This window comes from Trichoderma breve, chromosome 2, assembly GCF_028502605.1.
Source record: "Trichoderma breve strain T069 chromosome 2, whole genome shotgun sequence".
Lineage (NCBI taxonomy): Eukaryota > Fungi > Ascomycota > Sordariomycetes > Hypocreales > Hypocreaceae > Trichoderma > Trichoderma breve.
Window position 1 is genome coordinate 4,150,279 of NC_079233.1, and position 27,398 is coordinate 4,177,676.

Consider the following 27,398-nt stretch of genomic DNA (forward strand, 5'->3'; position numbering starts at 1 on the left):
AGGGCTCCGCATTTGCATGGGGGCTCGTATTGTGCAAACCTCTTTCGGAAGCAACGCGCGTTTATCTTGCCAAATCTATGCATGATGTGTATTGTTATTGCTTTGTATAGTGAACCTTGCTAGTAGTATCGAAGGGCATATCCTGTCTGATGTCGTCACCTGGATGTGTGGAGATGGTTCGGTGCCAGTTGAAGTTAGGATGGGGAGTACTTCCACGAATAGGATACCGTAGGGCTCTCCCCTCCTGCGGTAATAATTTCAGATGAATAAATTATATACTGGATTCTGGCTATTGGTGTTAACTTGCCTGTAGTGGAGATATTCCGTATAGTTCAGAAACCTTGCTGAGCCATTACTCCGTAGCTCTTCAATCGATACGGACAATATATCAGACGATTTGCAGAGCGCCGCCGCTTGATAAGCACCTAAACGACTCTCCTAATCATAATATTAGCTCAGAATCAGCAAAATCGCTGCATCGATTGCGATTATTCGCCTAACGGCCATTTTGTTAAATTGCCGATGGCCGGGATGCATTCGGAGCCGGGGTCCCCCAGAAGTGGGGCCGGCATCCGGCATCCAAAATGGCGCCATGCAAGGCAGAAGGAGATAAAAGAATAGGCATGTGCAGTTTTGGCCGAGACAGGGGGGGTCCTGAACCTAGATTTCACATGCGATTCAGCCAAGCCGAAGGCGCGTCTCGATTAGTTTGATGAGCCTCAATGCGGCGATCCCTCACCTCCACAAAGGTCGCAATCAGTCGGTGCCATCCCCGGCCCCCCCGGTATGTGTCATTGCGAGGTTCTTCGCATGGTCCAAGTTCTTCTTCTTCTTCCCCTCCCCCCCATGGCCCAGTTTGCCGTCCGTACCGGATGTTACTCTCAGAACGTGGGTCTCGAATTGATCTTTATAGGCAGCCGAATAAAGACGAACAAAGAAGGTTTCTAGCCAAGAGAACAAAAGTAGCTCATCGCGTGTGCTGCGTGTGTGTGTGTGTGTGTCTTCACCGAGTGGTGGATATTCCTTCACAGTTCAACCCGCTTTGCCCGATTTTAGCACTCTTCCCATCTCCCCACATGGGCCAATACACCTTCTCAGAAAGACGATGCTGCAATCTGCAACCTAACTGATTAAGCTTAGCCAGACGAGTAAACAACAATCATGGCGAAACGCTAGTACGGGGACTTGTTCCACGGGGATGCCGCGGGAGGCTGTGCACGACGATAACCCAAAAACAATAAAAAAAGATTGAAACAAAAAAAAGGACATGAAGCTGAAGCAGAAAAAGAGTCAGTGAGTAAAGTTGCTAAAGGCTTGGCCTGTTTACTTCTAGAACCCAAGGATACTATTCGCGAGGATCATCGCATGTTTGGGATGTGGCACCCCTTGTCCGCGCGTGGGTTTCGGATGGTTCCGTAAAGGCAGGTGGTTGTTTCAGTCGGGGGCCTTGCTGACAGGCGGCTCCAGTCCTGGGAAGACCCTTTACTTTCACGGCATTGAAGGCAGCCGAGTTAGGATTGCCTTTCTCGGCGTCTCCATCCATTGACGTATCGCGAAGTATATTAGAATGACGATGGCCTCACTCTGTGTTGTTGATGGAATTCCCAAGCCAGCGGTTGATTGTCTATTCGATCTAAGTGTTTCTTGCAAGCCTAGGACCTCGTTGTTGAGTCTCTCGTTTTTCTTGAATTATAACATCCTGTTGTGAAGGACAAAAAAAAACCCCCCCAATTCATCATGTTTGTCAAGAGTGCTGCTTCGGCCGGCCTTTTGTTGGCCTTGACCAACTTTGCTTCTGCGAGCCCGGTGCTCTTGAAGAAGGATGCTGCCACACCAGCTGTGGCCAACAAGATCCTGTTGACTCCTGCTGCCCCCGCCAGTGGTGATGGCTCGAATCTGGCTCTGGCAAGCCAGGACAGCTTCATCTGGACTCACGATGACCAAGGTTCGTATAAGAATGACCCCATCTTATGACAGCTAAACCAGTGTTCTAACCCTCCTCATCAGGCATCCAGGCAAACATGACTCTCCAGGCCTCCAAGAACTTCCGTCTCCTCAGCGCCCCCAACTTCCAGGACGTCGTCCAGTCCGTCGACTGCTCCACCGAAGACATCACCATCAAGTTTGGCAGCGCCTCTTCCCTGCAGGCCGCCCAGGCTGCGTGGAAGTGGGTCAACCAGGCCGCCAGCAACACCATCATCTACGTTGCCGACGACGAGGCCTGCGCCGGCGACAAGGGCCGCCAGCCCTTCTCCGTCGAGTCCATCACATACGACAGCACCGCCAACACGGCCCAATTGGCTGCCACAAAGGCTCACTGGAGGGACTTTGCCGAGGACGCCAGCATCCGCATCTCGGGCGTGCCCGCTGCTGGAAACACTGCTAGGGATATCGGCAAGGACGTGAGCATCGACATTGGACATGACTTCTCGCAGCCCATCTACAGCACTACTATTGATGGTGTTAACCTGGCTATTGCGTGCTCCAACTGCAAGACTCAGGGCACCCTCAACGCCGATATCACGCTGTCGCTGTCCAACGGCTTCGAGGCCTCGCTCACCACCTCGGGCAACCTCGGTGCCACCGTCGAGGTCAGCGTCACTGCCGGCGGCAGCATCAGCTCGCCGCTGTCCACCAACATCCCCATCGCCACGGTGCCCCTGGCCGGCTTCTCCATCGCCGACGTCGTCGACATTGGCCCTCAGCTCACCATCGTGGCCGACGCCAGCATCTCCGGCTTCAGCGCCTCTGCCACGGCCACCGTCGGCGCCACCGCCAGTCTCCCCGACGGCTCCGGCTTCACCCTCGGCCAGGGCGCAAACATCCAGCCGACCATCTCGGCCACCGGTCTCTCCCTGAGCGGCGAAGTGTCCGTCTCGGCACAGGTTGCCCCCGTCTTCACCCTGCAGCTTGCGGCTACCTTCCTCGGCGAGGGTCTCGTCGGAGGACTTGCTCTCCAGGCTCCCGTCCTGAAGGCCGATTTTGCTGGCCAGGCTACTTCTGCTGGTACTGCTCAGTGCGGTGCCAACACTGGCATTGCTGAGGTTGGTGTTGAGGTTGATGTTAGTGCTGAGCTGGATGTGTTTGGAGGATTTGGCGGAGCTACTGATCAGCCTAACAAGACTTCCCTCTTTAACAAGTCGACGACTCTGTGGAAGGCTTGTTTGGTTGTGTAAATATGGGTTGCTATACAGATTTGTATACATGTTTGGATATCAAGTTGATCAAGGGTGGTTATTATGTACTTCATTTGCAAAAAGGGTAGTTTGTTTATAGGAAACAAGGATTATAACTTGAAAGAATTCACTTAATTTTGGAACAATTGTCTTTATTTACTAATATCAAAGCGTCTGCTATAATGCAAGTGCTATACATGATTTAGATGATTAACTTCTATTTAATCAAATCCACTCCCTTCACGCAGTCCAATGCGTTGCCAAAAACTCATCAACCTTGAGTGGCTTCACCTCCGGAACCCTCTCGTTGACATTAGGCGTCAGATCATACTCTCCTAGAGCAATGATCTTGAAGAACTCATGGATCATTAGCGTCCCCGGATCCGGGTTACCAGCAATCACCGCATCAATAGCATCCAGCGAGACATATGACTTGTCGAGCTTCTTTCCCGTAATCTTTTCAATCTTCTCAACGAGTTCATTGATGGTAACCTTGTCGCCCACAATCACACTGTCCTCATCCCACTTTTCGAAATCCAGCGCCGCAGCAGCGTACTTGCCAACGTCTCGCATATCGGTCACGCTGATTATGCCGTTACCGTCTCCGGGAATGGTGATGCTGCCGCTGTTGATATCGAGCAAGAAGGCCGGGCCCTTGTATCCGGCTCGGGCAACTTCTTCGTCTCGCGGCGCGCCAGGGGCCCAGACGTTCATCCACAGACCGTTGATGAAGCGCGTGTACTCCAATCCAGACTTCTTTACCGCCTCCCAGACAGGTTCCTTGGCCTTGTAATAGGCGACTCGGTCGTATGCGGGAATGGACCATTCCGACGGCACGAAGCGCTTTACTTTGGCTTCCTTGGCCGCTTCTAGGAGAGCGATTTGCAAGGTGCCAACGGTTGGGCCGTAAGTCCAGATGCAGCTGAGAACAGTGTGGACTCCTCGGAGAGCGTTGGTGAGTTGCTCGTGGGAATCATAGTCGACGACTTTGACGATGGCGCCTTGGGCTTCGAGCTCGGGGCGTGGAGAGCGAGAAAGGATGACGAGTTGGTGCTTCTTGGTTGCGAGGATGGCGTTGATGATGTTGGAGGCGATGGCTGAGCCTCCTCCAGCAATTGCGACAGTAACCATTTTGATGAAAGGTAGTTAGATTCAATTTGTTACTTGAAAGAATAGAATGGATTGTTGAGCTGTGAGTGTGATGAATGTCTTCGTGTTTTGACGAGAAGAACAAGCACATTTATATACATCTGATACTCCATCACCCCCTTACTATTCAAACGTATCCATTTGTTACAAATGTCTCAATCAATAATCAAAACTTGCAAAGGTCATCAAATTGTTGTTTTGCCACTATTCATCTTGCCGTGTCCGCATCAAGTTGCAATGAAGTTCAGCCCCCCTGTTCTGATTCGTCGCGGCCGACGGCGGCCGCGCTTCTCATCTGGGTTTGCTGTTCCCGGCCCCAGTTCGCTGACTAGCAACTCCGCCGGTGGAGACATTGATCTTAGAAGAGAGCGGAGACTAAGACGAATAGATAATCAAAGAATTGTTGATTACAGGAATTCTAGAGTTATAAAGCTTAGCTGTTGTTCGGTTCTAAAGAGGGTACAATTATATTATATTACATCCTTTTTCATTTCCTTCTTCTATCCGAGTCATATCGTATGCCTTTGAAATTTATAACTATATAATACAAAATAGAGTAAGATGAGCATTATTTAGACAGTAATGCGACCAAACAAGGATCGTTTTGAATTGGTTGAAAGTAGTTAAACGTGGATGGCGAATCAGACATGAGATCCGAAAGCACATTATCCACGGCCTGAAGGTGTTTTGCTGTAACAAGGTAGGGTAAGTAATTAGTCATGTGTTGCTTTCTATACCACCATTCATGAAAGATAACTTACCTGCAGCTTGCCATCTCCTGCCATAATTCCAAGTAGCCTCCCGGAGTGTTTCAAGCGCCGCCGTCCACTCCGCCTCGTCCATGTCGTCGCGGAAAGAAATCAGCTCTAAGGTAGCTCGATAAATGACGTGGCAATACGTCGGCGGAAACGATATTATATTAATCTTACGGTAATGGTTATTAATCGTGTCCGCCACATCGACAACCATGCGGACAATTGTCTTGACTACTAATGCGGAGGCGACGCGACATGATGGTGGGAAACCTTTAATATCGCCTTTGCATAGATCGTCCGCTGTGAGGGGTGGGTGTCGACTGTGTAAAAGGAGAAGTGAACTTTGACAGGGGTAGGTTAGCATTCATCTTTTCCTCTTTTGTTGTTTATCACCACGATGACGTTGAAACAAGTGACTTACACGAGCGTTATGGCGGATGGCTCACAATATCCACACATGGCACCGCCGGACCGCTCAACAAGTATTCTCATAAGTTGCTGAAGTTCAATATCCAACTGATATTTCTCATCTCCTAGATGCTCTGGTGCATGAGCGGTCGCTATACTATGGCGAAAAGACACCGTCCTGTCAAACAAACACCACGCTTTTGCCTGATAGCCAAATACACCGGGCTCTTCATCCTGGGTAAGAACGGCGTCACCAAGGCGAGAGTATGAAGGATCAAGATCAAAGGCTTCAAAGGGAAGGTGCTGCGACATTGAAGCCTGGTGGATTGCAAACGGCTTGGAGAACGTGGCATCGTGCAACATGGTTGACCTGCATGTAAGCGCATCAGTTAGTGCTCGATCAAAGTCATGGATAATCAATCCGGGATTCACACCTGTCACGTATAACTAACGCCCACCAAACGTTGCATCGCTCGGCTACTCTGATCCATTCATCGCTATATCGAAGATGGTCCGACGGCGGCTTCTCATCTTGCAGGTCCATCCAATGACCCATTCGTGCGCATGTGCCAATGGTTTTGTAGCATTCTTTATACATGCCGAACCCGTACTCATAGCAAGACAAGAGCAATCCGGCTTGTATCATTTCCAAAGATGCATCTATGGTTGCGTTTACACTCCAAAATATGGACCGTGTTGCCTTGTACAATGGTTCTGGTGCCGTGCCAGTTGCAGGGCAGTGGATCGACAAGAGGATGCTGAGCAATAGAATGGCAAAATCTGGGCGTTTCGTTTTGCTAAAGTCTGTCATCTTGCTATAAAACAGCTTTTGCGACATGATGGGTATCCATTTGTGGACATTGTCAAAGTAAAGGCTTAATGCTCTGTATATCTCCCCTGGATGTGACTGGAGAAGCTGATAGACCTCTTCACCAACATTCAATTTGGAGGCAAGCGCGTCTAGGCGTGAGATGAAATCGGCTTCATACTCAATTGGTCCCAATTGACTTTCTACCTCGGGAGGGTCCGGATCTGCGGCTGAGGGGGTTGACCTGGGCACTCTGGAAGCGCCAGGGACGAGCATCTCCTCGAATAGCTTGAGTCTCTTCCTAAGCTGGCGGAACTCTTCTATTACCGGCACGCTATCGGCGGCATCTTCGTATACACATTGTATACGTAACCTAGAAGTATGAGTCTAGGCCCACCACCTTGTCAAAAGATCAGAAAAAGGTGTAGTCGCTTACCGCTGGCAATGTAGACATTTCGGTAGCGCCTTGTCACACTTCTTCTTCTTACGGCGACAGGAGAGACAGACGTTGTCTGCCCGTTCCCGTGTGGGTCCTTCAGCACTTTCAGGGGAGGGCAGATTAGAACTCATAACTGCACATCTATGGGAATTTAGTAACTTTGAACCTTGAAAACGAGGAGAATGAGCCTGCTAGAATGATATGTGCAAGTATGTGTTTAGGATTGGACGGCTCATTGAGACGGCCACTGACGGAGCTGCAACTTGTATCGGACTTAAGGCGCCGGAGCCATGAGGCGGACTTTTGCGGATATGAGCCAAGTTGGTTGGCGGCCGCGGTCGGCCGCCAATTGATGGCTCCATTCGCTTGCCATGCAAATCACATAATCAACATGAGTATGTAATCTAGACTCGAAGCCGGGATGCGGATGAGCTGAGCATGATGAGCACATTGCAAAAGCTGCTTGATGTTTCAGTTATGAAGTGCATACCTGGCTTACAAATCTCAAGTCAACTCCCTATTCCGCCCAAACACAAAGAGTGTTTGATTCCGCCATGAAATGAACCCGACTCTGTGGAAGAGACATACGAGGCGCTTCTTCACTGGCAGTTGCTGTAAGAAGACACTCGTGACAACTGCTGCATAGCAGCAGGAGATGTAAGACGGCGCATCTTTCTCCCCGTGGGCTCCCTGGGATTCTTTTGTAGAAGGACGTGGGTTTGCACAGCAAAGTGAGATGATGACTTATAGCAAAACTGAACAATCATAAGAAGGCTCTGGTCTTTCAGAGCATATAGAGCTCTTTCTAACATTTCCATGTCATTCCTCACAATACCGGGGTTGCTGTAGCTTGGTCCAATGTTGCTACTCTGGCCAATCAGTTAGCCAGTTTCGACTAGAAACCAGCGTCTGTCGCACAGCGAGCTGCATGCTGAACAAAGACATCAATCGGGAGATTCAATCTCAGCCAACGAACTGAGATTCTGCCGCCCTCAAGAAGAGGTTTGGACTCAGGCGAAGCCATATAATTGGTCTAGTGGCGCAATGGCAGCGCGTTGCTTTCCGGTGGCAGAGGTTCCAGGTTCGACCCCTGGCTGGATCGAGTTTCATGATTTCTTTTTTTGCAAAAATCTCGAATCAAATCGAAACAAGCAGTGGCCATACTCTCGCTTTCTCTATTCTTTGTTTGGGTGGTTCGATGAGTGGATTCCAGTTGAGCTTCTAACTCGTCGGGGATAGCACAGCGATGGTGCTGTAACTACCGTACCGGCATTCTGCTCCTGTCATCAATGGCAGCTGAGCATCTGCTTTCTGCAGTTTGTGTGGCAGTTAATTATTCCTGGCCTATGGCGCATCAGCAAGTCCGAATACGCGCGCCCTTCCTGGTGTCCTGACCCCTGTCTGTCGGCTTGTAGTCTACATTTTTAGCTTGGCTACACTGATTGTTTTACAACTGATGCCAGACTGGCCAATCATGAGCGCAACAGGCGTTGCTTCAGCGGGAGGAATGTGAAGCGCAAAGAGCGTCGCCGGGTTCTGAAAATAGCATCAGCATTACTAGCTCCCGACACGGTCAAAATTTCATCCTTTTTTCTCTTTGTCTTATGGCTCTCGCTCAAGTTTGGAATCAGAGGGTTCCATATCATTGAAGTCTCACCGTCATCATCGTCCTCAGTAGCATTCCATGCAGGATTGCGGCTAAACCAGCCACTACGCGCCGTCATCAGCACGTAGGCAGGCCACGCCATTTGGGCTGTGAAAAAATGGCATAGCTCAGCCACTGTGGCCCAATCAAGGGGAGGCGTGTAAATTGACCACCATTCTGTCTGATTTTTTCTTTGTTGAGGGTTGAGGGCAGTGAAAGAGGGCCCTGGTCCAGCCAAGCTAGATTCGCAGCTTGCTTGCATCATCAGTGTGAAAGTGCAAGTCTGTACTGTCTGATCATCTGCCGTTTTTGCTGCTAGCCTGCAGTGGAGCTGAAAAGACGATGCGATTAGTCTGGTACCTAGGAGATACCTGGGCGCGGCATGGATGAAACAGGGCAGCAGGCGCTTAACCGGTTCGCATCGTTGGTTCTTGCCGGGTCTCTTGTTAATGCTGCCGGGTTCATGGTGACGTAGTGACGAGCCACATCGCATGACATCACGCAGCGATTCCATGGAAGTGTCTTGTTGCTGTGATTGACTTGCACGGTAGCAGCTGCTTTAGATCGTGTGTAAGTCGTCGGTTGCCTTGGTTTGCAAACATGTAACAAGTATTAAATCCTCTCGTGCCTCGCTCGTATCGTGTCTGGTCTATTGATCCATTCTCAACTCTTCTCATCCTCCTTCACCCACCAAACTCTGACACTATACTCTGGTGATTATTTCTTTGCAACAAGTGAACGTGAAACAGTCACAATCGCTCCAAACGAGACAAGACGCATTCAAGCCTAACTAGCCCGAAACTGGCCCCTTCACCAAGGGCTCTGCAGTGACTGGACCGTCATTACACGCCATCCTCTAGCCGACACACCCTCACAGTTAGCTCCGCAGCTTTCAACATCCAATTCGACGCCACTCGCCTGTGGGAGAGCTCCTTGTTCTGGCAGCTTCTCAGGTGTTATTAAAACCCTTCTCTCCTCCCACCCTCTGCGTTTGATCGGTTTCTTCAGACATTTGTGCGGCTCTCTGCAAAGTTGTGTGATCAAGAGCATTACAAGGCATCCCAGAAAAGAGTCATCGTTTTTATAACCAGAACAAGGCCGTTTGCCTAAACTACTGCCCAACATGGCTCTCGGAATGATTACCATTATCCACATCGTGCTTGCCATCCTCGTCATTATCGAGCTCGGCATCACAGGCTATCGTGAGTTGAACTTAACAAACCTATTCATTTCTTGCTGTCCTCCCCACTAACAGTTCTCCTTGTAGTTGTTAATGTCACTTCTGGCTTTGGTTATTCGTCGCCCGCCACCTATGCGTTTATGCTGTTCAACTCCATCTGGAGCTTGTTGATCCTCGTCTACCTGGCCGTCACGCCACTTTACGTTGCTCGCTTCTACCATGCTCTTGTAGCGTTTGTCCTCTTGGTCATTACGACTATCTTCTGGTTTGCCGGTGCGATCGCCATGGCTGCCTTTATTGGAGTCCCCGCGTGCCACGGAAACACCTTTTGCCAGACGTCGCAGGCCGGAGTCGCGTTCGGATTCTTCTTGTGGGCAGGATTCTTGGGCCTCACGATTCTCGAGGGCTTGACTACCTTGAGGGGCCACGCACGTGCTGATAAGACGACTCCCTCAAATGTCTAGAAGTTTTGAGCCTTCTCGATAGGAACAGGTGGGGTGGAGAAGAGGAAGAAGGGGAAGATGGATGTCGATGAAATGCGGCAATGATGCGATGCGATGCGAAGATGCTGAATGCTTTGGAACTGGAGTGATGATACCCTAATACACCTTTATGAGGATTTCTTTTTTTGTTCAACGGTTTGCTACGGAATTTTATGTCACTACCTGCCTATTGATTAAGCCAGCAAAGGCCAAAAAGAGCGACAGTATGAATATATGAGTCTCGTTTCAATATCCTCATCCAATGGTGACTGTTTTAATGCTAAAGTGCTAGATGCAGTGTAAAGTCTAGTTGAGACCAGCATTGTCCATCCCTGCGTCCTTGGGGTTCGCATCGCAGGTATTGACTGTATGCTGCCCTACCCACGAGAGCAGAATCCTGCATCCGGGAATTAAAAGTCTGTGCAATTGCTGAGTGCCGACCCCACCAGTTGTCTTGGCCCACAAGCGGAGTGACGGAACAAAGGCGTTGACAAAGAGAAAAGAGACACGTCCAACAAGCGGGACAAGGTGGCATTTCATTGTTTGGCATTACTCCCTGTGATTTCAAGTTGCCAGCAATGAGGGCTTACGAGATGCACCAGCATTGACAGCCAAACACGTGGCAGGCGGTGTGCCCAACTTTGCATGATCAATGCCTTGTATAAGTGGCCTTGCTTGGGTCTGAATAGAATAGATGGGGCCGGCTGATGGAATGGGGGGCTTCTGCAGAGGAGATCCCCATCAGTGACAGATTCTGGGTCAACTGCAGTTCCTTTCTTCGTCTCATGTCTGCCATAGAGTTTGCGGCGTCGCCAAAACTAATACGCCGTTGCCGCAACTTTGGCTCCCATTAGCTTGCGGGAACTATTGCCTGTTTACGCGCATATTTCGAGTGGCTGGTTTTTTTTCGCTGCTCTGGTTACCAGCCACTCAATCCACGTTTTTTCTCTCTTCTCTTCTTCAGAAAAAAAAAAGACCCCTGGCAGCCATCCAGCCACACAGTTTGGTTGGTTGCCCCCACCCAACGACAGCTTTTCCCCTGCTATTGCTGCTGCATGCTTGGTTGTCTTACAGCTTCATTGATTGCGCAACATGCATCCATCTTTTTCTTTGACTTCGAGTTTAGCCGTGCCCTCCCCTCCCAAGAGCTGGCTTTAGCTTCATATCGCCAAGTATTGATTTGTCTAGTAGCCAATATTCAGAAAATCCCGCGCAAAAGGGCCTTTTTCTCCCATTCTTTCTCTGTTCAATTTCCCCGCCACACCCCCAAGATACAACCATCTTTTTGGTTTCTTTACCCAAAGCAGCGGGTTTCTTCCCAACCACCTCATATTCTGTTGACGCGCATATGCACGGGTTGGGATTCAGGTACTAGACTATTGACTAGGTAGAATAATAAAAGCGTGGAGGCGCATTGCCACGTTTTTTTGCGAGATCTTCCTTTTCTCTCTCTTTCTTTTCTTGTGTTGCATCATTCCTGTGATTAGAGACTGAGGCTACATAGCTTGGTGTTGCCCGAGACTTCGATTGCTTTAGCTGCAGCGTTCCGAATTGGATCAGCTCAGGTCAAACCCAGTTGCATAGATACCGTCACATCGTCATCGTCATCGTCATCGTCACTCGTCGCATCTGCGACCCCGATTGCCCACGATGTTGTTCGCAATCGTCTTTGTGTGCACTCGCATCTCACAAATTGTCACTCTGGTATGCTCCCTCTCCCCCTCTCTCACCGTAGCTCTCCCTCTCAGCGCATCGCAATCGCATCGCAATTCTCTACCGAAGAGATACTCATATCCTTCCAGACACCGCCAGTTGGCATGCTCAGCTGGTTCGTCGGCAAGTTCAACGACGCAAACGTCCTCACGCCCAACGCCATCCTCGTCCTCTTCATCGTCACCGTCCTCGCCCTCGCATGGTGCCTCTTCACCCTCCTCGCCTACAGCCGCTCCTCCCACAACGCGCTCTTCGTCTCCTTTGTCGATCTCTGCTTCCTCGGCGCCCTCATCGCCGGCATATACTTCTTGCGCGGGATCCAGTTTGCCGACTGCCAGGACCCCTCGAGAGACGAGATTTGGTACAACAAGGTTCATGATGTGGGCATTCCTGGCTTCTCTTGGGGCGTCAACAAGCCCTGCGCCATGCTCAAGGCTTCGTGGGCCTTTGCGATTATGAACACCGTCTTCTTTGCCACCACTGCATTTGCTGCGTGGATGCATGGCGATAGCGTTGTTGTGGAGGAGCGCGTTGTGCGACGGAGCTCGCACTCGCATCGCGGCAGTCACAGCCATCGTCACCGCAGCCATTCGGGTTCTGGTCACAGCTACCACTCCGCTCGTCGAGTATACGTATAATGGGGAGCGCTTCAGGGAAAGGGGGAGAGAAGCAAGCACAATTAATAAATGGGGTTTACTGGGAACGGATTAGACGTCAACGTCTCCGTATACGAAGGACGTTGCTGGGTTCAAAGGAGGATCAGGCGCAGTACTGATGACTTATGACTGAAAGAGAGGCACGATTGCTGCAACGATAATGTTTTGTCTTTTTTTTTCTTGGTTCTTCTTTTCACGATATACATGTTGGGCAGCTCCAATTCAGGAGAATATTTACATTTTTGCGCTTTGTATATAGTACGAGGGGCCAGCAGGTGGAAAAGCCCCCGATGATATCTAGCAGCGTTGATTGTCTGCGACGAGTAAATGATCAACAGCCAAAGTTTCTACCTTATTCAACTTTGCATCCCATATGTGTCCCACGTGGTCATCATAAAAAGTTTGTTCACATCCCAAACATCTCACAGGACCACTAGTGCTTGTCCGCCTCTTCACCCACATGATAGCCTCTCGCTATGCCACTTCGTCCCTCTTCTACCACCGTGCTAGCTTCGTCATTAAAGTCGCTGCCCAGTCCTTGCCATGTCCTCTGAGATCGGAGATATTCCGCACCAGGGCTGGCCACGCCGTTGATGCTCGCCAATTCGCCTACTGTTCTCTTTATCAATGCATCGGATGACCGCGGCTCACTATTGCCCTCCACTTGCTGAGCCTTGGATGCGCTTCTCGTCGGAAGCTGCATTGGCCTGCTACTGCTGACGAGTTTTCCTGTTCGCAGATCAAATACGGGCGGTAGCGATTCATCTTCATCCAGATCGTCTCCGGCACCATCTTCAACCGTCGCATCCGCCTCATCCTTGTCATTGTATTCCTTCTCTTCTTTCTTAGCACCGTCGTCAACTTCAAGCTTTAGCTTCTCGATGCCTCCCCACCACTCTCCACCCCATACTCGTACTTCTTCGCTCATCAATGCCACCTCCATCTCAAAGGGTGTGATGACAGGCCGCCAGTAGCCAGCATCCTCTTCGATCAGCCCGCTTTCCCAGCATCCCACAACGACCCAGCCCTCGATTTCGGCAAAGTTAGCCAGCTTGGCGGGGTTGAGTTTGCCCACAACAACGGTATAGCTCTTCTTTCCGGCGGCCGCAATCTTCTTCCGCAGCAGGTCAATTGACGAGAGGTAATTTGATACGGAGAGGGTGTTGACGAGGATGCCAATGACACCCGCCGAAGCAAGGGTGAGGACGCGAGCGAAGCGCCGGCGCAAGAGACCCGCTGTTCGGAAGGTCGGGTTGTCGAGGGTGGGAGATGACGGTGAAGGTACAGAGAGGACATGTAGGGAGGCGAATCGGGACTGGAGCGCGAGAAGTAGAGATGCGGGAGGATCCGAAATGTGGAAGAGCGAATGCGACTTGAGGAGTTCTTCGTCTATTGAGTTGCCCAATATTCTCCTGTTGGGTATTACCCCAGCAGGGTCTCTGATTACCTCCGTCGCTACTATGTTGCTGTATCCCAGCTCTCCGAGCGCCTTTGATATCGGCTCCACGTGGTTCTGATATGTCAAGTCTGCCATGATGACGACCTTTGTGTCTTTGTGGCCGAATTCTTTGGTGAATTGCTCAATGACGGCATCGTAATCCAGCTCCTGGGATGTGTATACGTATATAACCGGTAGTCGACTCGTCGGACTCAGGCATGTCCTTCCATAGTGGACTACCACATCTGCATTTGTATGTTCGGCTGCAATCTCGTCGACGCAGCAAGCGCTGTAGCTTGTGTCCGCAAGAATGCATATCCTCCAATCCTTTGCGCCCTCTTCTGTGCTTGTGTTTTCCAGTTCCTGCTTTAGCACTTCAACTACTCTTGGAGCGTCGACGAGCATGTGATCTGGAAACTGTAGTGCGACTCTCTTCCATCCACCTTGGCGGATCTCTGTCGCAGTGCGCGCGATCTCGTACGTCGTCCTGAGCGCATCGAGAGAGAGCGTAGACTTGGTTTCGCTTTGTTCGGTGGTTGCGAAGAGGTTATCGTCTGGAGTCGACAGCACGGGGGCTGAAGAGAGTTCGGTCATGGTCGCCTATTTGATCTGTTTGTTGCAAATCGACCGGCCGGTTGCGCTTTGAAAAGTTGACGAATAGCTGGAAAGAAATTTCATATCAGCTCATTCACAAGGGCCTTGAAAAGTTGAAGTTGGAGGGGCACAGCGCCCTGTGTAATAGTGGGGTGCGGGTGTCAATGTTGCGCTAAAGATGCGGCAAAGGGGGTGTAAATTATGTATTGGATTCATCATTCATCATGTCGACTGGAGAGTTGGTTATAAACAGGAAACTTGACATCTATATGGTAAATTCACTAGAAAAGAGGCCTAGCAAGACAATTATCAAGTTGATACTTTTTATACACTTATGCATTTGTGCATTTTAAGTATACGTTCATTAGCACTTCTTTATGATATTGCATCTGTAGTGTTCATTGTGTTACCTGTGCATTACTTGCGCTACTAACCGTACCAAACCCGTAGTAGATCCTAATGATCAAGTGTTCCAGCAGAGCAAGACATGCTCATAACTCCTATTGGTTATTTTGCAAGAAGGCCAAGTGACAGTTCCGACGTTGATAACATGATGCAATGTCTTAGAGGTGTCTCATCCAAACAGGAAATTCGTCTCTTTTACGAGTTACCACAAACGGATACCCGTCAACCGAGCTAAAGGCATCATCATCTCGGCATCCACAAGCTCGGGAACTATTCACCGCTAAGCGCTTGGCAGTTACTTGCTTCCGAGAGCTTACATCGATATCGTACGGTTTAAATACTCGTAACAGTGTGCCTGAAATGGAAATTCGTCTATGTCAATGAGATTGTCCAATTGGATGCTAGGCGACCTCAGATTGTCTCTCAGCCAAATGTCTTGTTTGGTAATTTGTAGTATCATGTTGGGCCAAGTTGAACATGGCGTTGTGGCTCTCGAAATTGAAAGGATCGTGGTACGAAATTAACGGCATTGACATTGTTGTACAAACGTCTGATCAATGAATCACCCGTGACATGTGAGACTTTTTACTGTAGGGCGGGCGCACTTATAATACCTGTTTGTGTCCCATCTTCCCTCTTGTTTTACACTGTCGTCTCGGACATACACCATCGGCACAATGTCCAATGCCAGCGAAAAAGCCCCTTCTAGTCACTTTCTTGAAAACAAGACCATAGTCATTGCGGGAGCAGGCCTTGCTGGGTCTGCTTTCCTTGTCGGCCTTCAGAAACTATGGAATGCAAAACTCGGCCAGCCAAACATTATCATATATGAACGCGATGCACAAGATGTAGCTGCCCAGAGGGAATCGTACAATCTATCTTTGACAGGATACGACGACTCAGGCGGCCTCGTTGCGCTCAGAAATCTTGGTTTACTCGACGAAATCTTGGAAAAAGCTGTGTCTGGACTCGATGGAGCTGGCTCTTTCAAGATATGGGATGCAAGGTGGAAAGAACAGGTCTCTTTCACCAGAAACCCCGTCTCTGGGATTCCAACAACAAGCATTCGAATTGCTCGAGAGGATATCCGTCAAGTGCTCCACAACTCATTCCGTCTTGATGATCATTGTGTTATCAACTGGGACTCACAATGTGTTGCTGCCACCCAACTGCCGAGCGGTCGCCTAAAAGTGCGGGTGGTTCACGGGAATGGCGACGAGAGCGAGCCCGAGTGTGATCTCCTTATAGCTGCGGATGGGGCGAGCAGCAAACTACGACAAAGCCTTCGACCAAATGACACACTTCTCTCTAACGGCGCAGTCCTTCGAGGAGGAATAGCTACATTCAAAGAGTCTCTTCCGCAGCCACTCAGTGAAGATTGGGGCTTCGTCGTCTCACGCACTGGTGTTTCGGCGTTCTTTTCCCCCATTGGTGAAAACAGAATCTTTTGGACTATTGGACAGAATGAAACTCAGGTGCCCAGACTAGATCGAGGATCACTAGTCCAAGCGCAGGCTGTCATAGGCAAGAGTCTGGAGCTTGGATCACACATCCCTGAGCCTTTCTCGAGCATCGTTAAACGGACGGACCCCAAGACCGTTTTGCTTTTGAACTCACGAGACAAGATGCCGTTTTGTCATAACGACATTACGAAAATACCTGCCATCTTTCTTGGTGATAGCAACCATGCGCTCAGCCCGTTTGCAGGAGCTGGAGGCAATTTGGCGCTGGTGGATGGGTGGGATCTAGCAAACCAGATCTGCAGCCAGAGCAGCCTAGAGGAAGCAGTCAAGGCATACGATGAGCTCAGTGTGCCCAGAGCAACAATGTTCATCAAGAGATCGAGACGACTGATAGAGGCCGCTCATGACACCGGCTTGCGATACTATCTGTTTTGGTGCATGTTGTTTGTGGGCAAGTTTGTGAGATGGGTCATGTATAAGATGGGGAACTGAGCTGAGGTTCTAGCGGGGGCTTTGCGGGACGCGGGAGAAGCGGCAGACTACCTAGTAGAACTTATGCAGGGATGCTAACGGGTTGACAGGTCATTGTATGGAGTTTTTGTACTGTGCCTAGGGATAATTTACTACGGATAAGATTGCTGAATTTCTTATTGTTGATATCGTTACTGGAGCCACTACCTTTTTCAAGAAAATTGTTGACTGATCAAGAGGACGGATTGGGTTTTGAGTGTTGAATAAATCACGTACAAGCATCTCCATTACACTGCTAACTATGCACTGTACCGCAACTGTCACTGAGCGGGCTTTCTTCTCCACGCTTCAGGGGATACAGTGCTGATAGACAGTGCACTTGTGTATCGCACGCCACACTTTACGCGAGATAAGCCCAATTCGTAGCGATTAACGAGTCCCGACGCGATCGCGACGCGCTGCACCTCGACCGTTGCATGGGTTCTCTCTCTCCCATGTCGTCTGATTCTCAGCCCGCCGCTGGGGTGCCGGGCTTGTCAATTCTATAACTCTTTACTTCCAATTCTGCATTGTTTTCTACTTTATTCATTCGTTATCGTTCGGATCCTCACCAGCTCCAAAATATCTAGCAATCTGCCCCTCGCCTGGTGTCCGTCGTTGATCTGTCTGAAGCGGTCGTCTGCGTTTGAATCAAGATGCCGAGCGACAAAGCAGCGAGCGCTGCTCGCACGCCGGCAAAGGCCACTCGGCCAGCTGCTGCAGCCTCCTCTTCAGCCAAACAGAAGTCGATAATGTCCTTCTTCCAGAAGTCATCGCCCGTCTCTGCTTCTTCCGCTGCTCGAGAAAAGGTCTCTTCTGATAACCAACACTCCTCCCCTCTGAAAGAGACCAAAGCCAACTCTCTGCCAAAGATGAAGGCCTCTGCCACATTCTCCACCCCAGTGCCCTCCAGCGATGCCCCAGAACCCACAAGCTCGCAGGAGAATATGGAATCGACCGTCAAGCGGACCAAGGGCAAGGCCTCTGAACCTAGATCTGTCAAAGACGAAGGGAGTGAGGTAGCTCCCAGCAGTCCCATCCGAAAGGTTTGCACCGTCTTCTCCGCAGGTCTCCAATGACTGCTAACCAGGCTATGCAGGGGAAGAGGGCTGTCAACTATGCCGAATCTTCCGATGACGATGAACCCTTTGCCTATGGAGCGGCTTCACAGACTCGGCGGCGTGGTAGAGCCGCCCGCAACGTTGTCAGAGACGAAGACGAATACGGTGGAAGTGATACAGCCGAGCAAGAAGAAGAAGGTCGGTACTATCAAACTAACTTTATTCCATCTTCGAGAAGACAGCGCTAACGAGAGTTGCAGATGACATGGACGACTTTGTTGTGTCGGATGAATCAGACGGAGAGGCTTCTCGGTCCAAGAAGAGAAAGCGACCTTCGAAGCCTCAATCGGCACGCAAGCGCACAAACCTTTCGTCTTCTCCCAAGGAAGACGTAGAGCTGAATACTACAAATTTCGATGATGATGACATGGATTTGGACGATATTCCTGCTGGATCTACAGCCAAGCAATGGTCTTACAACCCAGACTCTACCGAAAAGCAAGCGGTCGTCAAGCCTACCGAGCGAGTCGCTACCAAAGACCCCAAGGTGAAGGAAAAGGCGTACATGAAGGAGCCTGACGAGCGTTATACTTGGCTCGCTAACATTCGAGACAAAGAAAAGCGCTCGCCCACTGATCCTGACTATGACCCACGAACTCTTTACATCCCTCCCATCGCGTGGAGTAAGTTTTCACCCTTTGAGAAGCAGTATTGGGAGATTAAACAAGATCTTTGGGACACAATCGTCTTTTTCAAGAAGGGCAAGTTCTACGAGCTTTATGAAAAAGACGCAACCATCGGCCACCAAGAATTCGATTTCAAGATGACTGATCGAGTCAATATGCGTATGGTCGGTGTCCCAGAGGGCTCACTGGACCACTGGGTCAATCAGTTCATCGCTAAGCAGTACAAGGTGGCTCGTGTAGAGCAGATGGAGACCAACTTGGGCAAAGAGATGAGAGAACGCCAAGACAAGAGCGGCAAAAAAGCCGACAAAGTCATTTCTCGAAAGCTTGGTTGTATCTTGACTGCGGGAACCCTGGTTGATGGCGGCATGCTCCAAGACGACATGGCGGCTTATTGCGTTGCGATTAAGGAATCTGTTGTGGATGATTTACCAGCCTTTGGCATTGCCTTCACAGATACTGCTACCGGTCGGTTCTATCTGTCTGGGTTCGTCGACGACGTTGACCGGACCAAGTTTGAAACGCTGGTCGCTCAGATCGGCCCCCGAGAGCTTTTGTTGGAAAAATCTGGCTTGGCGACAAAGTCTCTTCGCATCCTCAAGAACAACACTAGCCCTACCACTATATGGACAAACCTAAAGCCAGGTACAGAGTTTTGGGATGCAGACACTACTAGACGAGAACTCGCTTGTGCAAAATACTTTGTTAGGGAAGAGGACGAAGAAGATATTTGGCCAGAAGCACTCCAGGAACTCAAAGATGACGACCTTGTCATGTCTGCCATTGGTGGTCTTGTATCCTATCTTCGATTCCTCAAGTTGGAAGGCCCGCTGTTGTCGCAAGGCAACTTTGAGATTTACAACCCTATCCAAAAGAACAGCACACTTGTTTTGGACGGCCAGACACTGACCAACCTCGAACTATTCGCAAACACTGTTAACGGCAATACCGATGGCACCTTGTTTGGTCTACTTAATAAGTGCATAACACCTTTCGGCAAACGTCTGTTCCGCCAGTGGGTTGCTCATCCGCTGTGTGATATTGATCGCATCAACGAGCGTTTGGACGCCGTTGAGTTGTTGAACGACGATCCCTCCGTCCGCGAGCAGTTTGCTTCCCAGTTGGTCAAGATGCCCGACCTTGAGCGACTTATTTCACGCATCCACGCCGGCGCTTGCAAACCTGAAGATTTTGTCCGGGTTCTCGAGGGTTTCGAGCAAATCGAATATACTATGACTCTTGTTGGTGCCTTCAAAGGTGGAAACGGTCTAATTGATAGGCTCATTTCGTCAATGCCTAACCTTGAGGAACCCCTAGCATACTGGAGCACGGCATTTGATCGTCAGAAAGCAAAGGAAGAGAAACTTATGATCCCAGAGAGTGGTGTCGATGAAGACTTTGACGCCAGTGTGGCCCGGATTGAGGAGGTGAAGAATCAGCTAAATGATTTGTTGGCTGAGAAAAAGGCCGAGCTCAAATGCAAGACGCTCAAGTTTACAGATATTGGCAAGGAAATCTATCAAATAGAAGCGCCGAAGAGCGTCAAGATCCCATCCAGCTGGCGTCAAATGTCTGCAACCAAGGACGTTAAGCGATGGTACTTTACTGAGCTCACCGGCCTTGTTCGAGAACTCCAGGAAGCTGAGGAAACGCACTCCCAGCTTATTCGGGAGGTTGCGTCGCGCTTCTGCAAGAAATTCGACGTTGACTACGAGACTTGGCTGAAAGCTATCAAAATCATTGCCCAACTTGACTGTCTAGTCAGTCTTGCCAAAGCATCGATGTCACTTGGAGAGCCAAGTTGCAGGCCGCAGTTTGTCGATGAGGAACGCAGTGTCCTGGAGTTTGAAGAGCTGAGGCATCCTTGCATGATTAATACGGTGGATGATTTCATTCCAAATGACATCAAGCTCGGTGGTGACCAGGCTAAGATTAACCTTCTTACCGGTGCCAACGCAGCTGGTAAGTCTACGGTTCTCAGAATGGTAAGTATCCCTATCTACAATCCTCCAAAACCCACCTGTTCGCCTTGGAAATCTAACTCGCATATAGTCCTGCATTGCCGTCATCATGGCCCAAGTTGGTTGTTTCGTCCCAGCCAAGTCGGCTCGTCTCACTCCCGTTGATCGCATCATGTCACGCTTGGGAGCCAACGACAATATTTTCGCTGCGCAATCCACCTTCTTCGTGGAACTTTCTGAAACAAAGAAGATCCTCGCCGAGGCTACTCCTCGCTCCCTCGTCATTCTTGATGAGCTAGGCCGAGGAACAAGCTCATACGACGGCGTAGCTGTCGCTCAAGCTGTGCTGCATCATGTGGCGACTCACATTGGTTGTATCGGCTTCTTTGCGACGCATTATCATTCTCTTGCTACCGAGTTTGAGAATCATCCAGAGATTCGCGCTCGCCGCATGCAGATTCACGTTGACGATGAAGAACGCCGGATTACCTTCTTGTACAAGCTTGAGGATGGTGTTGCGGAAGGCAGTTTCGGCATGCACTGTGCCGCCATGTGTGGCATCTCAGACCGCGTCATTAAGAGAGCTGAGATAGCTGCAAAGGAATGGGAGCATACCAGCCGTTTGAAGGACAGCTTGGACAAGGCCAAGACAGGATGCTACATTCCCCTGGGCATTCTCAGCGATGTCGGTTCTTTGCTCGGGAATAAAGGTGATGTCGGTGCGAAGGGGGTTGAGGTTTTGCTTAAAGCCATTGAAAGCCTGTGATGTTTTTACGCGCGTTTCTAGCATAAAAGTTCGAGGTGGCACATTGATCTCACAACTTCGGACTGGTGTTTGTGGGCATTGTTATAAGGGATTTTATAAGTCATTAAGAAGGGTATATAAACCACACATACCGCTTAAGGCGTAAAGGCATACAAATACGTATATTAGACATAATTTAAAGGTCAACAGAGTATGTCCACTTGTCTATGATGCGAGTAATGATCTATGTAACTGTACAAATAAGCGTTTATATCTATCGAAGCAAAACCAAACCAAACCAAAAACATTTCCTAGCATGTAAAATTCCAACATCAAGTAACACAGCTACCATAACACAGACACTCCGGCAAACAATCTAACCCAAAATACAAAACTCCTAACCAATATAACACCTCTACCCAGTCTTTTGGCGTTTCCTCGCTGATCTTCTAGTCGGCTCCTTTCTTTCCGTCTTCTTTGGCGCCGCTTTTCGTGGTCTGGCTGCCTTTCCCTTCAGCATCTTCCGTACCACGGTTTCTTTCTTCTTAACAGGTCGAGGTGTGGCTGCTTTCTCTGCCTTTGCATCAGGTTTCTGTGGCATCTTGCCAGGTATAGGAGTCGCATGTCTGCTGTTGACCGCAGAAGAAGGCCTACTCTTCCTCTTCCTCTTCCCGTTAACATCCTTGTCCGAAGCTATTTCCTCATCATCCGAATCCTGAACATTTTTGTCTTGGACATATGTTGAATCTCCCACCGCCCTCAACTTGAACTGCTTCCGAGCCTTTCCAGTGACGGGAAGATTGATTGCATCGGGAGCTTCCCAACCATTGGGCAGAGGAGTCGGGCCTCGGAACGGAGGCCAGGGAATGTCCCAGCAGCCTTTGTTGTCGTCGTTGTTTGGGTCGGAACGCCAGTAGGAGCCGTTTGCATTGGAGACGTTGAGGGGGTACAAGGTGCGAGAATAAGCGGGATATGGGCGAAGGAATTGTTTGCGAAGATTGCCGAGGGGTTTGGGCATGGCGGCTGAGGGGATCCAGCCGCTTCGGTTGGGGAGGCGTTTGGTTGATCCTATGCCGCGACGGATTCCGCAGCAGCGATTTTTGTCGTAATGGAGCTGCAAACAGTTAGTTATGAGCACACAGATAGTTTGAAAGTGAGAATTATGTCATACCTCAATTTCTTTCGTTCGTCCCAAGGGTGACCTATCCCGTTTATGTTTCTTGGGAGCCTTGCGGAAGCATTTCGAGCAGTAATAGTCGTCAGTCGGCTCAAACTCCGGATCGTCTCCAAGTTTCTTCTGCCAATTAGGTGATGGAGCTCGTCGAGGTAGCCTAGTGCGAGTCCCATCTTCGTCTGTCTCGCTATCTTCGTCGTCGTCTTCTTCGTGTGAGTATGTGTAGTTGCGGTCTCCTTTCTTGCCTCGCTTCTTCCCTCCTCGTTTGTGGCGTTTCGAGCTTATGGGATCTCCATGAGGGTCATCTTCTGACTCTTCGTCATTGGACTTGTCTTGATCTGGCTCGTTCTCGAAATCAGACCCATTGTCCGGTTCGGATTCTGAAGACTCGGGGGGTTGAAGTTCAAGGGATTCCGCCGCCTCACGGGTCTCTGGTTGGATAACTTCAGGCTCTTTTTCGCTCTCGGTCGCCAGTGAATCTGAGTTTTCTGGTTGGAGGGGAGCCCTACTTTGGGTCATGCTTGGGGAAGATACATCGAGTTCATCGAGTGGAACGTTGGCGAGGACTCTCTTAAGTGCGGTAGGGAGAGCTTCTTGATGTGCATCTGGATCAAGAGCCTCGGTTGGAGGTGTCTCGTAGCCAGTTAGTGCACGGTTAACGGCTGCCTGAAGTGCTGATATGTTAACAGTGCCATCCATTGAAAGATCAGTCGACTCTTCACCGGATCTTCTCGCATGGACTCTTTTTGTCGGCTTCGGTCGTCTTGGCTCTTCATCAGACTCATCCAGATCCATTTCTTCTGGATCTTGCTCTGCTTCAGAGTTGATGGCGTGATGGATAGCTTCGATGTTCGGAATTTCCTCTCCTTCGTGAGAATCGAGGGCGCCTGGCTCGGCTTCATTTATCTGCATTCGAAGATTATCCTGTTGTTGATTGAATGCCGCAACATCTGGTGGTAAAAACAAAGATTTTTGTCCATCATTCTTCTTATAGCACGCGACCATATGAGCTGCGTTCCGATCCCAATCCGCTTGACCAGCGTTGCCACTGAACTCGTCGCCGCAATAGCGACAGTATCTTCCACGCTTTACGCCGGATCCCTTGCAACTGTTCCGATTCTGATCTCGTCCATCTTGAGCAGGATGGGTCGTGTCGGATTCGCAGTTTTTTCCATCGTCGCCACAACGATCACAAAACTCAAAAGCCTTCTTCTGCTGATGATTCTGTGCTTCCGGTTGGTCAACAATCATAGCATCATTCGCCGATGCCACTGGTGAAGGCTTATGACGCTTTTCGACCCTTTTTAGGGGAATAGAGATGACTCCTTTGCCGTCGAACCGCCGTATGGTTGCTTTGGTAACTCCCAGCGCTTCCATGAGCTCATTCCTATGCTTTTGCCTTAGATGGCGATGAACTCGTTCCTTGCTCCAATGATTGGGTATAATGCCGTTGCAAAACGTACACTTTCGCAGCATTAGGGGTGGTATCCGATTCAAGCGAATGTTTCGCATGTCCCATAACGCTCGTTGAAGGCGTGCTTGCTCCGTGAGCGTCCTGAATCTCGTCGCTACCCTTGGCGTCTTGTCTCCTGTGCAAAGCTGATGTTCGAAAGATGGCGCATTCGTTGGGATTTTAATGTCAGAGTAGTTCGACTGTGAGCACGATCCGCAGTTGTCATAGAGACTGGGTTGCCGAAGCCATGAACTTTCCCGCACATCGCTATCACCAGATGCATCTCTGCCTAGACGTTGGGTTTTGGCAGGCTCAGGATGGGTCGCTTTAACCAGTTCTGTCTCTCGTAGTCTTGCCCTAACAGCCTCTATACCAATGGGGCTTTCAGGAGCTGGCGTCTGGACTGCCTCCTGGGCTGTCTCTTCAGCTGCATTCTGAGGAGCTTCTTCTTCCTCTTGCTCCCTGGCATCTTTGTCTTCGGGTTTTTCGATTGCAGCTTGAGCGTCGGCCATGCGTCCATATCGTGGGCCCCAGATGTTGGTCTCGTCAACTTGATCCCGCCAATTCCATGCTTTCGAATCAAGAATATTGATCTTTGCCGATGGAGTCGGTATCCTGGCACGAATACTAAACCACTCCTCGTCCGTGGTATTGGGCCCAATGAAGAAACAAGGCATATCAATGATATCTGCGGACTCATTCTCCATCTCGGGCTGAACGCTTATGAATGCGTCTCCACGCTTCACGTCTTCGATACGACTGGGTTCACACTCAGCGAGCTGCATCAGCTCAAACACGCTGGTCCTGAAGTCATCAACTGTCGAAGATAATGAAGGCATGTGTACAGAATGCTCAGCTCCATCTTCTCCATCAGATGTTGACAGATGGAGAACGTTCTCATCTTCTTCCCACTCTGGGTACAGAAGAACAAAGGCTTTTTTGGTTTCGGCAATCTTAGAAAGAGCCGCAGAGTAGTCAATCTTGGAGTTCTGTGGGATATCATCAGACATGCAAATTGAATGGTATTCCTGATCTCTGCGGATTTCTGGTCCCAATGTTGCACGTCCATCAAGCAAGCGCACATATTTGAGGTTCTTGGCGTAGTCACCAAAGGCTGACGATATTATATTTCGCATAAAGTCCAATACACCGGTCAAGGGTATTTTGCCAAAACTGTCTGACGTTGGGTTACTGATCTTGAAACAACCAGGCAGCACGATGGGAACATTGTTATTGCCAAGGGGGCTGCGGCTCAGGTAAAAGTGCTTCCCTTCACCGTTGGGGATTAGTGAAAGGACGCCAGACGACGGGGTTGTGTAAAGACCATAGACTGGAGGAGCATTGGTAAAATCAAGGTCCCGTCCGCTAAGTTGAAAATTCGCGTGGTGAAAGGAGCCCTGCGGGCGACCAAATAGAACCTCAAAAGCGGTGTTGATGTAGGCATTGAGCTGGTCAGCTCCCCATCCATAAACGTCTTGCTGAGAAGGCTGCGAGTCGTTGAATCTGGGGAAAGTCAAGTAGCAACAAGAATCGACAACACGTGCTACTTTGCCCTCCGTTCCGTCGGATAGGCTTCTGACAGAAGAAACACTGGTGTATAATTCCTCTTCGCTGGGTTGCCAATGAGTGGGTGTTGACTCGTGTTCCAGATGGACAAAGAATGAGTGCTGGTTGTCTCGAGAATTGTCCTCTTCAAGTTTCTTTTCCAAGATGTACTGCAGTGTTATACTATCGGGATTCAAAGGGAGGGAATCCTGGATAGTATTGACGATCGTTTTCGTTTGTACATCGAAATGCACGATGGAGAACGCTTCGTGATCTTGGGGCCCAAGAGAGAGTAATCTCCTGATTGCATTCTCATATGTCTGTCCATCCCCTGGGATAAACGGCACAAACCCCTGGAAACCGTAGAGGTTCATCCCGATTGAGCTTTGGGGAATAATGGCTGACTGGCGGGGAGAAATAAAATTTCCATCATTGTCAGTGTTTTCCATGGTGGCGTCTTCGGCTTCCTTTTCTTCCCTGTGAAGCTGGGCTTCCGGTGTGTCGTCTTCATCGTCGCTGTCTTCGTTGCCGTCTTCTCCATTGCTTTCACTGCCAGCGAAGTCGTCATCATCCCCACCATTCCAATCGTCATTGTGTTTGCGCCAGTCGCTGTCTTCGCTTGTTCCACCGCCTCGAAGTCGCACAGTTGGTTGCTCAATCTGTGAATCTTGTTCTGTCAAAAAAGTATTCGAAAGACTTGACAGCCAACTCTGCGGGAGCTCAACGGGTATAGGATACGATGAGTCCTCTTTCCCTAGACAGCTGTTAATAAACGGAACATCTGAATCTCAATTAGGAGCGAGATTACCTCTGAGCATATCCTTCCCCCAATTGCGCTCTTTATGCGCCGTGAGAAAATGCAACGGTGGATCAATAGCATATCGGGGCGGCTCTGGCTTTCGACTCTCCATTTTAAAAGTCATCTTCGCTAATTGGAAGTCCATTGGCTCAACATGGAGCCCAAAGTATAGCATTGTCAATTTCGTGGGAATATCAGGTGTGACGCCTTGGAACCGGGATTCTAAGAGATCGTGGAAGTCGCGGGTATTCTCCTCTTGTATGGCTTTTAGGATCGCCAACTCCGATGGTATAAACAGACGAGCCTCGTGTGTGGTAAACTTGTCCGATAAGATTCGACCTATCGTCATGTCGGGATCTGCGAAAAGCCTTTGAAATTCCTGAAGGACATCATTCCACTTCTCGTCCTCGGGTGAAACGAGCAAGTCAATTCGCTGCTGGGCTTCTTCTTCGGTAATCGATGAGGTCTGTTCGAAGCCTCCTAAGAATGCTTCTGCGACGCCGCTCTGCGTGCGCATATCGTCTTATAGTCTAAGACGACGTTCGCTTGTTAAAAGATAATAGAAGAAAAGGACCAAGAGTGGCATTGACTCTCAACAGTAGTTGTATAAAAGCGTCAAGACATGAATCAGTGTAAGAAGGGTCGAAGACTAAGAAAGAAAATGAAAATGCATGAATATTGTGAAACGCAGCAGAGGATTTGTGGAAAATAAATGATTGGGATATGTGTGATCCAAAACAAGAGCATGACTATCCTCGGATGCTGTTGGCTCCCGCATTAAGAAATGTCTTTGTCTCAACACCAGTATGAAGCGCATCTCAAAGGCTCTTTGTATTCACATGTCTTAAAAACAGGACGTGCGCCCGAAATGATTTCATATCCGCTTAGAGTTGACAGGAAAACAACCAACATGTGTTCTAATTTAGGACTTCGAAAATCCATCTAAATGCAACTCTTACAAAGAACTGGTTGCAGCTTTCTTATGCCATCTTGCCGGCACAATACTTGGTGTATTCTTGACAAAGCCATCTTTCTCTGCATTATTTGTTATACGAGGAAGGGATGAAGAAGTCTACGCACTTGGATCGGTCTTCATGAAGTAAGATTATCCCATAGCTCACTTCGCTGAGACTTTGATGCCTTCAATTGAGAT

The 27,398-nt window shown here is 49.5% G+C and overlaps 9 protein-coding genes across 9 annotated transcripts; 5 read left to right on the top strand and 4 right to left on the bottom strand.

Moving 5' to 3' along the window:
• Positions 1–1,737: 1,737 nt before the first annotated feature.
• T069G_03472 (uncharacterized protein) lies at positions 1,738–3,176 on the top strand (the record flags this gene model as incomplete). Its single annotated transcript, XM_056170682.1, has 2 exons — positions 1,738–1,945; positions 2,008–3,176. The coding sequence occupies 2 exons, from the start codon at positions 1,738–1,740 to the stop codon at positions 3,174–3,176; spliced, it is 1,377 nt and encodes a 458-aa protein (XP_056031574.1).
• Positions 3,177–3,416: 240 nt separating this feature from the next.
• On the bottom strand, positions 3,417–4,307 carry T069G_03473 (nmrA-like family domain-containing protein; the record flags this gene model as incomplete). The annotated part of the gene is made up of 3 exons (XM_056170683.1): positions 3,417–3,511; positions 3,569–3,962; positions 4,026–4,307. The coding sequence occupies 3 exons, from the start codon at positions 4,305–4,307 to the stop codon at positions 3,417–3,419; spliced, it is 771 nt and encodes a 256-aa protein (XP_056031575.1).
• Positions 4,308–4,893: 586 nt separating this feature from the next.
• T069G_03474 (fungal specific transcription factor domain-containing protein) lies at positions 4,894–6,866 on the bottom strand (the record flags this gene model as incomplete). Its single annotated transcript, XM_056170684.1, has 5 exons — positions 4,894–5,015; positions 5,087–5,400; positions 5,502–5,858; positions 5,941–6,669; positions 6,733–6,866. 5 exons carry the CDS (start codon positions 6,864–6,866, stop codon positions 4,894–4,896), a joined length of 1,656 nt encoding a protein of 551 aa, XP_056031576.1.
• Positions 6,867–9,503: 2,637 nt separating this feature from the next.
• T069G_03475 (membrane-associating domain-containing protein) lies at positions 9,504–10,024 on the top strand (the record flags this gene model as incomplete). The annotated part of the gene is made up of 2 exons (XM_056170685.1): positions 9,504–9,582; positions 9,648–10,024. 2 exons carry the CDS (start codon positions 9,504–9,506, stop codon positions 10,022–10,024), a joined length of 456 nt encoding a protein of 151 aa, XP_056031577.1.
• Positions 10,025–11,692: 1,668 nt separating this feature from the next.
• On the top strand, positions 11,693–12,393 carry T069G_03476 (uncharacterized protein; the record flags this gene model as incomplete). Its single annotated transcript, XM_056170686.1, has 2 exons — positions 11,693–11,746; positions 11,845–12,393. 2 exons carry the CDS (start codon positions 11,693–11,695, stop codon positions 12,391–12,393), a joined length of 603 nt encoding a protein of 200 aa, XP_056031578.1.
• A 451-nt stretch (positions 12,394–12,844) lies between these two features.
• On the bottom strand, positions 12,845–14,443 carry T069G_03477 (putative diphthamide synthesis protein domain-containing protein; the record flags this gene model as incomplete). Its single annotated transcript, XM_056170687.1, has 1 exon — positions 12,845–14,443. One exon carries the CDS (start codon positions 14,441–14,443, stop codon positions 12,845–12,847), a length of 1,599 nt encoding a protein of 532 aa, XP_056031579.1.
• Positions 14,444–15,525: 1,082 nt separating this feature from the next.
• Positions 15,526–16,803, top strand: T069G_03478 (uncharacterized protein; the record flags this gene model as incomplete). The annotated part of the gene is made up of 1 exon (XM_056170688.1): positions 15,526–16,803. The coding sequence occupies one exon, from the start codon at positions 15,526–15,528 to the stop codon at positions 16,801–16,803; it is 1,278 nt and encodes a 425-aa protein (XP_056031580.1).
• Positions 16,804–17,477: 674 nt separating this feature from the next.
• T069G_03479 (mutS domain V domain-containing protein) lies at positions 17,478–21,295 on the top strand (the record flags this gene model as incomplete). Its single annotated transcript, XM_056170689.1, has 5 exons — positions 17,478–17,867; positions 17,921–18,080; positions 18,143–20,328; positions 20,479–20,553; positions 20,621–21,295. 5 exons carry the CDS (start codon positions 17,478–17,480, stop codon positions 21,293–21,295), a joined length of 3,486 nt encoding a protein of 1,161 aa, XP_056031581.1.
• A 394-nt stretch (positions 21,296–21,689) lies between these two features.
• T069G_03480 (uncharacterized protein) lies at positions 21,690–26,762 on the bottom strand (the record flags this gene model as incomplete). Its single annotated transcript, XM_056170690.1, has 3 exons — positions 21,690–22,388; positions 22,446–26,200; positions 26,255–26,762. The coding sequence occupies 3 exons, from the start codon at positions 26,760–26,762 to the stop codon at positions 21,690–21,692; spliced, it is 4,962 nt and encodes a 1,653-aa protein (XP_056031582.1).
• Between the last annotated feature and the right edge of the window lie 636 nt (positions 26,763–27,398).